This window comes from Sinocyclocheilus rhinocerous, unplaced genomic scaffold, assembly GCF_001515625.1.
Source record: "Sinocyclocheilus rhinocerous isolate Xijiao unplaced genomic scaffold, SAMN03320098_v1.1 scaffold4099, whole genome shotgun sequence".
NCBI lineage: Eukaryota > Metazoa > Chordata > Actinopteri > Cypriniformes > Cyprinidae > Sinocyclocheilus > Sinocyclocheilus rhinocerous.
In genome coordinates this window covers 176,264-187,843 of record NW_015646394.1, presented here as the reverse complement: position 1 = coordinate 187,843, position 11,580 = coordinate 176,264, and the positions used below count along the sequence as shown (strand labels likewise).

The 11,580-nt window shown below is 37.0% G+C and overlaps 1 protein-coding gene across 1 annotated transcript in view; it reads right to left on the bottom strand.

Annotated features, from left to right (window-relative positions):
- Positions 1–11,580, bottom strand: part of LOC107707768 (immunoglobulin superfamily member 3-like) — a 146,811-nt gene that overhangs the window by 33,260 nt on the left and 101,971 nt on the right. The window contains exon 5 of the mRNA XM_016511869.1: positions 6,845–7,252. Coding sequence (XP_016367355.1) covers positions 6,845–7,252 — 408 coding nt within the window. The remainder of the gene's footprint in view (positions 1–6,844; positions 7,253–11,580) is intronic.

The following is an 11,580-nucleotide window of genomic DNA, read 5'->3' as shown; positions in this document are numbered from 1 at the left end:
TTTTTTTAATAAAGATAAAAGTGTGTGCATTGCAACAACGCTTGCACTTCTATGCCACTGCAGTACGATTGCAATACTGTTCAAGTACTTATTCTCTCCTGTGGAACCATCTTCTATTTTGACAGTAAAAACAAAGTTCTGGTTAACTGCTAGCGCTGCCCCCTCGGCTCAAGCCTGTCACACAAGTAAATATGATGAGGGAACTGCGGGTGACTTAATTGTGAATTCACAGCTGATACTGATGAGTATGTGAATCTGCTAATGGGCATATAGACAACAAGCTTATTCCCTGGCGAGCTGCTACTGGCACCCTTCAGCAGCAATTTACATCGCCATTGCTCATACTATACAAGATCATGGGAAAAATAAACTCATTACAAGGGAATGCCCCGGCTGTTTTGTCTTTCCATTTGAAAAGGAAGCAAATTTCTGCAAGAGATTTCTGGAACTCAAATAATTTTCCCAGTGGAAGGGGTAAAGTGTCATTTGGCTACTTCTGAGTGTTTGTGCTTGATATGGATGACAGCAGCTGGAGGCCATAAGGAGCTGGAGACAACGAGATCCATTTCCAGCCTACCTGCCAGTGCCCTAATGATGCCACGCTGCTGGGCTTTAACAGAGGGCAGGTTAACGCAAAACACCCATCGGGCACAAGCTTTGCCCAGATCTCAGTAGTACCATAGGGCCTGGCAGAGTTGAGAAAGTGAATCTCATTTGGAGAGCCTCTGTGTCCTTCAATTATGCAAACTATCTATTAAAGGAACAGGGCAGTAAAGTTAGATGTCTACATTATCAAACTACTCTGTCTGCATGCTAATGATCCTCAAAGACTTCCCTGGAGAAATCCCAGAGTTCAGCTGTTCACTAGGCTGAGAAAGGCTAGCAGGAGTTTGTTCTGTTTGGGAGGAAAGCGTGAGAATGGCAGAGTTAATCTACTCTTTGTTATTTTGATCAAATTTGGACAAGGTGACCTGTAGCATGCCAAATTCAATCCTGTGAGCAGCAACGTCGGAGAGCAGCCAAAAGCAGATTACACACACATCCCGTGTTTATTGAGCACATGCAAACTAATCCTGCAAGTAAAAAAACACAGGAAATACACTCTGCTGGATCATTTTTTTAACATCTAATGAGTTCACTTTTGCTCAGATATTGAAAAAAAAAAAAAAGCCTCAAAAATTGATTATCGGTGGATCTATAGCAGTGTTTCCTGCAAAGCTATTCAGCTGTTAAAACCACAGCTCTACAAAAAAATAATCATATTTTCCCTGAGTTGTGAGCTTGAAGTCAGAATTGAATGTGATCACATAAAAAGACTGTGTATCACAATATAATGCCAAGAAAACACATCTTTCTCGTGTTGTCTTAGCTGCAATAAAAAGCAACATTAGGCTCAATTTTAGTGTGATTCAATTCAGGAGACTCACAAACTCAAGAGTTAACATTTGAATCAGTCTGAGGAATCCTTGACCAAATGAATCCATGAATAAATCACTAATAACTCACTGACACTGTCACTAGGGATGGGTGATAACACTTATTTTCTTTCTGATCTGATACCAAATGTCATTAATGCTGTTATCAGTCCTAACACTGATAAAATGGGCAATAATTATGGGTATTTTGCTATTTCAAACAATACAAAAACGCATCAGCCTATAAAAAAGGTCACATTTAGCTTGGTTGTTATTTAATGGACTGAAATACTGTAATTCCAGATGAAGCTTCTTTTCTCTGTCATTACCTCAGGTTCTCAGCACATTCTTTGGTTAAATGTACCCATGTTCAGATGAGCGAAAGGTGAAATAGTTCTCATTCAAAACAAACATTTGCAAACATATCACTGTTTTCACTTTAAAGCTTATGATACGCAATATTAACGCCATTTTAAACACATTATAAAATTTAAAAGGGAAGTTCACGCCTAAGTGAAATGTATTCATTCTCATTATGTTTCTAAACCTGTATTATTTCTTTGACTTTCGTCTGAAGAACATAAAAAATATATTTTAAGAAATGTCTAAGTGTGTGTGTGTGTGTTTTGGTCATACAATTAAAGTCAGATGTAACCAAACTGTTTAGTTTCAAAATATCTTCTTTAATGTTCCGTAGAAGAAAGTACATCACGAAGATTTGGAGCAATATGAAGATGACAGATATCCCTTTAAAACATACAAATTTATTACTAAAATAGTAAAAACGTAATGAAAGGTTAAATGGATGATCAGGCGTATAAAGAAAGAAAGAAAAAAAAGAAAAATTGACAAGATGCTGGAAAATACAGGACAGGCCTGAGCATGTGTCCAAAGATCTCCAAAGAATGATAGGACGCTTGAAGGAGTGATAAGAGAGAAATAAAGAGAGGAAGACAGAGAGAGAACATTCGCATATCTTTCATATTTTGATGGATTCCAGTGCTTTACTCTCTTGTAGACACATGACCAGTAATGTCTTTCTATCTATTCTGTGTTTGACTGCAGACTGCAGACAGCAGGGAGCCATGATCAATGCCATCTTCTCCAGAGAGCAGTACTGTAGGACACACGCTGAGCGTGATTCTTTACGGACACACCATCACCAGGACTTTCACATACACAATCTTTCTCACATTCCAACATTTTTCCCATTGTTACTTTGTGTGACCCACTGTACTGACCCACGGTTTTCAATATATAATCAATGATCGGAGGAACTCTCATGGCATCTGAGGAAGTGGGTGGAGAAGCAGCGTGAGCTGACGTCTGAGAGGAGCGAGTCCAGGCAGAGCCAGACAGCCACAGCTGTAGTGTGTTTGATTATTCCAGACACACAGACATGCTCAGAAAAACATGTGGCGCACACCCACCCTCACGCACAGTGGGAATAGAGATTTCAAATCTCACAGCCTGCACAAGGGGAGAGCTTCAGTCGGCCTCTGGATGCCTTTTCATGTCAAGAATCAGCCCTATACAACTGCCTGTTACTTTGGTCGCTGAGGTTTCTTCTCTTTGCTGTTACAACTGTTTTTCCAATATACATATCTAATCTATATTTTTAATGTTTCTCTTCACACAAGTATTGCTATTTATGCTAAATTTTATGGTTCATAATAAGGTAATAAAACGGAATGAAATGAATGCAAGTGACAGGATGCAAATCCATGTTTTTTAAAGTCTTTATGCTCACTAAGGCTGCATTTATTTGATAAAAATACAGCAAACATTTTCTATTTTAATATACCTTAAAATGTAATTTATTCCTGTGATGGCAAAGCATCATTACTGTAGTCTTCAGTGTCACATGATCCTTCAGAAATCATTCTAATATGATGATTTGTTGCTCAAGAAACATTTCTTATTATTATCCATGTTGAAAACAGTTGTGTTGCTTAACATCTTTGTGGGATAATTTGTGGATTTTTTTTTTTTAGGATTTTTTGATGAACAGAAAGAGAACAGCATTTATTTAAAATATAAATCGGTAACACTTCGGTAACAATATATAAATCGGTATATAAATATATAATATAAATCGCTAACAAGCCTTTATGAATATCGCATTATAAAGGTATTCATAATGTACAGTGTAATATATTATATCTTTATATAAATAACTTTAACAAAAGTTAAAATGCATTATAATATTTGAAGGTTAATGCATTATACTTTCAAAGGGTGTAACAATGAACAGATAAGTAATGCATTTTAACTGTCGTTACAATTATTCATAAAATCATACAGTACAATTCATTATAAGGTGAATTACAATGCATATTTAAGGCATAAAAACTACTTTTATAATGCATTACACAAAGTGTTACCTAGAAATCTTTTGTAACATTATATGTATTTACTGTCACTTTTGATCAATTTAATGCATCCTTGCTGAACGAAAGCATTAATTTCTTGGGGGGAAAAAAAATCACACTGAAGTTGCAGTCACATTAGATTTTAAGCATGTGAAGTTTCTATGAAGACTGTAATGGTCTTAATACGATGTCATACTGTCATATTCAATCTGCTCCACTTTACCGCAATGCTGCAGATTTAAAGTATGCATTCTTTGAAATTCAGTTTATGCTATGAACAATGATCTATACGAGTAGTCCAAAATCCTAAACACAGCTATACAGGTACTCAAAGATGAGTAATTCCCCTCCATCTAGCTCTCTCTATTTCTATTCATTTTTTTCTTATTTAAACCACCAAAAGTCTGCGTAACAGAAAAAGTTGTACACAAATTTCTCACCCAGTCATCTCCTATAGCATGCTCACTAGCAGATGCATCAATAAACCTACAATGTATATTTATCTGCCATCCAATGAACATGCTGGGAGCTCTAACTGTTTTCTTAGCAATCAAAAAAAGTAAATTGTGGCAGAATGTGTGTCTGGCCTCACCTCTGGGTGTCATGTGTAACCCAGCCAAACGATTCCACCGCTACAGGGTGACCTGCAGCCAGTCAGCACCCACACCACTGCCAGACACTAATGAGCATGTTAAGACTCTCTCAGCAGAATAACACCACAAACTGGGCCCTGCTTCACACCCAGCCCTGGTCCTTCATCCATACAGTCACCCAGAGTCAACGCTGGAAAACACAACACTGCTATTTTTACTCAGCACCACCACCACACCTGTCACAGGGCAAGAGGCAACAAACAGCGTCTATGCCCACACGGACGCATAAGAGTGACTATCACATGATCACGTGCACATCCTACTCGAGCAAAGTGACTCCTGCAACACACCTGGAGAAGTCTGTACTTGCAGAAAAAGCCAAAACAGCCGACATCAAGAGTGTCATGCTGCCACTCTTTGAGCTTCAAATCAAAAGCACAGCTGATGAAATGCTTCAACGAAGCTGATCCTGACAGCAGAGGAAGTAAAAATGATCAATGTCATCGCAGAGGAAGAGCATGGATATAAATAATTAAGAGGAATAAATAAAAAAGCCCCGTCTTTGTCATCTCATCAAAGATTCAATATGCAGGATGCATGAAGACTTGATTCAGGATGAGATTCCCAACCTTAAAGCTGCATTTAGGGTTCCCACATCTTTGACAAATTACTTTTCCAATCCGTTCTGATTACAATATAAAGATTAAAAAAAAAAAAAAAAAGAATATCAATTTCTTTATTTTAATTTAATGTACAAATTTCCTTGACTTTATTAATTTCATTAATTTTCTTTAATATATATTTTTTCAAACTTAATTAATATAAACAATTTTTAAATTAAAATTGGTCATAACATTTTCTTTTATAAAGTCTATCTTTGTTCTGCCCCAAACAGGCAGTTCACCAAAAACATGCCTCTGGTTAAAATATAAATCACAATGCAAGGCTGTGCAAACAAGAGCATATGTTTGAGAACAACTCCTCAGAAAGAAAATCTACGTATGACTGACTTAGAGTTGTCTCTACAAACTAAGTTGGAAGAGTAGAAAGTATTTTAAGTATCAAAAAAGTTACACACTTCACCAACAAAACCACAGACATATTGTATGTTATCAAGAACTGATCCAGTATCTTGTCTAAAAACCACTCATTGTCACGCAACACATGCTATGTCACACAATGTGTTTATTTAGAGCATCTGCCAGCTTGCTATCCACTCATGTTTTTCCTTTCTGCAATGTGTGTGTGTGTGTGTGTATTCTCATTACATACACAGTTAAAGAGCAGACTGGGAAGTCACGGCTATTGATTGTGATGGAATGCTGACATCGGTAGAGTTCCACTGCTCTTCTTGTACAGGATGCAATGTAAGCATGAGCCTGAGTGGGTTATATTGACTTCATATGGAGGGGATCCAGCTTTACAGTGGACATGCCACTTCAATACTCTACTCTACTTGAGTGGGTATGTATTCCTGCCACTATGTGAGCTCAAGTATGAGCTTGTATATATGCGTGTGTTATGAAGCAGAAAATTTATGATGTCATAAATATGGTGTTGACAGTAAAAATATACTGCATGAGTACAAATACACTATATATGCAAATACAGTGTCAGAAATTAACTTTTTATGAAGGGGACATATTTGTCCCCTGGCGCTGAAATTCAAGCGCATTTTTTTACTTTTATGAGGGAATATTTTATAAATACAAACATGCACAAACATTTATACTGTTCAAGGCTTGGGGTCGGTACGATTTTAAAAAAAGTTTTGCTCACCAAGGCTGCAATTACAGTAAAACACATTAAAAATAGCACTATTGTGAAATATCAGTATTCAGTTAAATTGAAAACAACTGCTTTATATTTTTATATATTCCAAAATGTAATTTATTCCTGTGATGGCAAAGCTGAATTTCCATCAGTCATTAGTCCAGTCTTTAGTGTCACATAATTCTTCAGAAATCATTTTTAATGGTGCACAAGCAACTTTTATTATTATTGTTGTTGTTGTTGTTATTATTATCATCAATGTTGAAAACATTTGTGCTGCTTAATGTTTTTTTTGTCTGTTTATTTAACAGTGACACATTTGTTTTCAGGATTTTTAATGAATAGAAAGTTCATAGAATAGCATTTACTTGAAATAGAAATCTTCTGTAACATTGTAAATGCCTTTAATGTCTTTTTAATTTAATAAAAATATGCTGAAAAAGATCTTACTGACCCCAAACTTTAAACCTATGTAAATATATAATTTAAATTTTTTTATAAATAAAAATACTTAATATTATTAACATCAAATTCAAAGTAGCTATAAATAATCATTTAAGAATCTGTCCAAGAATATAAGATAAACAGGTTAATGTCAAAATAAATATAAAGTTATATTTATATTATAACTATTATAATTTCTTCCCCAAACCTTGGTATACTGGGTCTCAAATAACATATGCGGTCTTACCAACTGATTTTACAGTGACAGTCTTGGTGGCGGATTCGTCTCCAATCTGCTGCCAAATCCAGTCAGGTGCAGTACCGCTCTGGGACCACTCGGTGGCGCTGCATCTGTACTGGCCCTCGTCTGTGGGGAAGGCATTATACAGGAACAGGGTAAACGTGTCGGGTCGAACCCGCTCCACCCGGATCTCTCCAAAGCTGCTGCGCTCCCTAAAGTTGGGCCCAGGAGTGACCGTGCCCTCACGATCCACTGAAGCCACATTCACAGCGGGACCCACCCCCTCCTTATCTGTCCACTGCCACGACACTGACAGGGGACCCACAGTGCTGCTAACAATGCAGGTCAACTGGACGGTCTCCCCCTCCATTATCTCTGACGTGTTACTGGATAATGACACAGTGATGTTACTTCCTATGAGAGACAGACAAACAACAGAGGAAATGAGACATCAATCTTTGGAAACATGACACTAGTGCTAGTTTATCATATTAATTAGAGTACATTTACATTATGTATGAGCAAATTAGTCATGACAAGCTGTACAAGAAACAACTCTACAAATTCTCATTGGGTGAAAACTAGGGATGCACCGATACCGATACTGGTATCGGTATCGGGCCCGATACCGATACCAGTATCGGTATCGGTGCATCCCTAGTGAAAACTGCCTTTGTAATACAGTCCCTTAAAGGCAAGTACACAAGAACACTATTTTCCCTGTATGCATTAGGTGTATAGAAACAACCCCTATCTACTTGATAGAAAACAGCTTATCATTCTATTTCAGTAACATAGAAGAAATTAACGATGCAATTGTATCATCAGCTTAGTTTCTTTAGCTAGCTGGCCAAGCAAATGCACATTCTGGAGCAATATATTGAGGCGCTGCCTTTACCTATATGGCAACAGGCTCCTTTTTAACTTAAAGGTCAGACTTCTATACCAACAGTAACCATTTTTAGCATTTCAATCTCTCCCATTCATTTCTCTATGAATGGTCTGTTTTCTTCTACTATATTGTCTCTGGTTGCGAGTCAGTTGCAAAAGCCACTGGAGAGATGGATGCAGATAAGGCCAGAGGCAAGAACACATAGTTCTGGTCTCCACCAGGCTCCTCGAGTATTGTAGGAACCGCCTGCACTGGACAGTGGTTGGTGGATTAGCATTGTAGTTAGCAATATAGAAGAGCAGGGACTGCCCACTTTTGTAAGTGGCCTTGATTTCAGAAGTATTTTTCATTAATTGTTCTCCACAGGCATTTAAAAACATTCTTCATTAGAGTTTTAAGATGTGTACCAAGCACCCACATGAATCACAATGTTACCACATTTGATTCGAAGCTACACACTGTTAAAAAATGGTAACAGAAAGTAAAATAAAACCAAAGTATAATATAAATACACTATTGTTCAAAGGTTAGTATGATTTTTAAAATGTTATTGAAAGTCTCTTATGCACAGCAAAGGCTGCATTTATTTGATCAAAAATACAGTAAAATAGAAATAATGTGAAATATTTTTTACAATTTAATTTCTTATGATCATTTTTTAAAACAGTTGTGCTAATTAATACTTTTGTGGGAATCGTGATGCTTTTTTTCAGGGTTTTTTGATGAATAACAAAGTTCATAAGTTCAACAGCAGTTATTTGAAATAGAAAACTTTTGTAATATTCTAAATGTCTTTACTGTCAATTTTGTTCAATTTAATGCATGCCTGCTAAAGTATTAATGTCTTTAAAAAAAAAGAAAAAATATAGAAAAAGAAAAAAATATATAGAAAAAGAAAGAAAGAATCTTACAAACCGCAAACTTTTGAATGGTAGTATATCAACTGTCATTGATTAAGTATAAAATAACATGATATTTAATGCAAAACATATGCATAAGTTGACTGACAGTACAATAAGAAGTCATTTGCAATGGTTTATGGGAGTGGGTGTTCTATAGGTCTGTGGGTAGAGCAGTTTTTCAATTTAAAGAATTCTTTTTAAGTTGAAGTTGAAAGTTGCTTTTACAGAACATTGAATCATTTGACAACATTTGAGCTCATGGTAGGTCTGAGGTTTGCACAATATCACTAAAATCAATATATGAATGGCATCTTTTCTTCCATATCTCTCCATTGCACTCTACAGCAGACTTTGCCTCAGACTAGCAGGACCTATGGAATAGTTTTCTCATCAAGAGATCTCATAAGCACGAGTGTAGATCAAAGCCTTCGCAGACATCGCCAGAGTTCTCGACAGGGATTTCACACCACCACGTCCCTATAAAAGCAGCATGTGATAAAACAAAAATGGGACTTTAAAGAGACAAAGTTTGCGCACTTCCCATGGGTCACCAAAGGCTCTCTTCAGAAAGAAGCTCTAGCAGAACTTCTTGAGAAGAAAACCACCATGACCAACCAGGCAACAAACACAAGAGGCTTTGATTTCATACATAACAAAAGTGAAACATCTGGGGATGAAACCTCTTCCATTTCTAATGTGCTCCTATTCTCTGAGGAGATGAAATAAGAAGTTTACACAATGGTCAGTTGGGGTATGGCTGTACTTTCACCCAGTCCAGTCTCTCAGTGTTTCTATATGCAGATGCTTCAGTCGTATATATTGCCTGAAATATCTACTTAGATAGTCAGTGAGGCCTTGAGATGAAGACAGAGAGAGTGAGCATGTGGGTGAAGAAGGGGCTAAACTCTGTGCTGTCTCGAATCCATACTGCAACTATCAATCTACTGCTATAATAACCCTGCAAATATTGCACAGAGTCTCCTGCGGGGGCAAAGACAAAAAAGACCAAAGCATGGTGTAATAAAGTGCCTTGTTCACAAACCTTTCCAAGAGTCCTTTCCCTTTTTCTAGCCATCTTAAAAGGACATTTCACCCAAACATACTCACTTTCACGTCGTTCCAAACATGTATGACTTTTCTTTCCTTTGTGTAACACAAAAGAAAATATTTTGCAGAATATTTTTGCCGGTAGAATGAAAGTCAAGGGGTCCAACACAATCACATCAGACCTCATTGAGTTTCATTGTACGGACAAAAAAAAAAACCTGGGACATTTATTATGAATATTCTAAATAGATGTTAGAGAGAAACTGGCACAAGAACGAGTGGTGGAACTGCGGCTAATTGATATTTATTAAAGTGCCCATTTAATTTTCATTTAAAAGTTCATAATTTTATTTTTGGGGTCTGCTTGAAAACATTTACATGATTTAAAGTTCATAAAACATCTTTTTCCTCACACTGTACATTGCTGCAGCACCTATTTTCACCCTCTGCCTGAGGCATCCGTTGTAGTTCCAGTGTCTTTAAAGCCTGACTTTTCGAAAACCCCAGTGTGCTCTGATTGGTCACTTGGTCTGTTGTGATTGGTCAACCGTTTGGAGCATGTGTCAGAAATGCAACGCCCCTTACCATAATCGGGTTTCAGCTCCCGAGGCTTCATATGCAGCAGTAAACAGGATTAAATCTATGGTAACTATGGCTTCGGGTTTGGAAGTTCATACAATTTTTTGCCCACGTAGCGGAAAAAAAGCGTCTCCTTCACTTAACCAACTTGCTTTTTTGAGGATGGGCCAAAGCAGCCAGTAGGTGGGCATTATGGAAATATGTAACATGCTGATGTAGCTAAACCATGTAAATAACTGCAAAAAACACAGCGTGTTGATGTAATGCATACTTGCCGGACATCCTTCAAGACCCTATAAAAGCTGATTCCCCTGAGGAGAAAGAAAGAAAGATCTCCTTCAACTTATAGAGTGTGAAAGGACTGTTGTTGGAAGAGGCTGGATTTGGGTGGCCAAAGTCTGAGCAGAACAGATGTATTCTTACTAACCTTTGATTAACCTCCTCTCCCCCATCTAGCTTTCATCAACTCCTTCAGCTCAATTGTGGTTTCTCAGCCTGGGCACAATCACATCCACCTTGGGGATCTACCAAGGCTATGCTGAAGGCGACGGCGTTCCCACTTTCATTTCATGCCGGTTAGACTTGGCTTTTCAAGTAACTCTCACTTGAAATGCAATGCTATTTCAAGGGATTTTCAGGCCTCCACAAAACCAAGTTGTGAAAAAATGCTGTGCATTAAACGATTTTAGACAGGACACAGTACTGTATTGCCCACTCACAAGCACCTTACCAGTGCAGCTACTCTGAAACTCTAGCTTTGTATTTAAACTACAGTCAAGCCCTTTCAAATAGTGAACTACAAGCTACTAACATAAAACAGACAACTATTCTAAATGTATTTAATAGGGTATCACCTTTTTAAATGAATAGCTTGATCATTTAATGATAATGATTGTTTTTAACAATCAGAGAAGCATTTACAGTATTGTTCAAAGTCTATAATGCACATCAATACTGCATTTATTTAATAAAAAATATAGTAAAATCAGTAATATTGTGAATTATTATTACAATTTAAAATAACAGATTTATTTTTAAATGTATTTTAAAATGTAATTCCTGTGATGGCAAAGCTAATTTTTCAGCAGCCAGTCATCAGTGTCACATGATCTCTCAGAAATCATGGTGCTCAATTATTATTGTTGTTGAAAACAGTTGTGCTTCTTAATATTTTATTGGAAACTGTAATGCTTTTTTCAGTATTCAGAATTCTTTTATAAATAGAAAGATTAAGAGGACAACATTTGTTTGAAATATACGTCCCGAGTTTGTGTTTCCCGGCTTGCGGACCTTTCCCGAACCCCTTCCTTCCGAACCCCCCC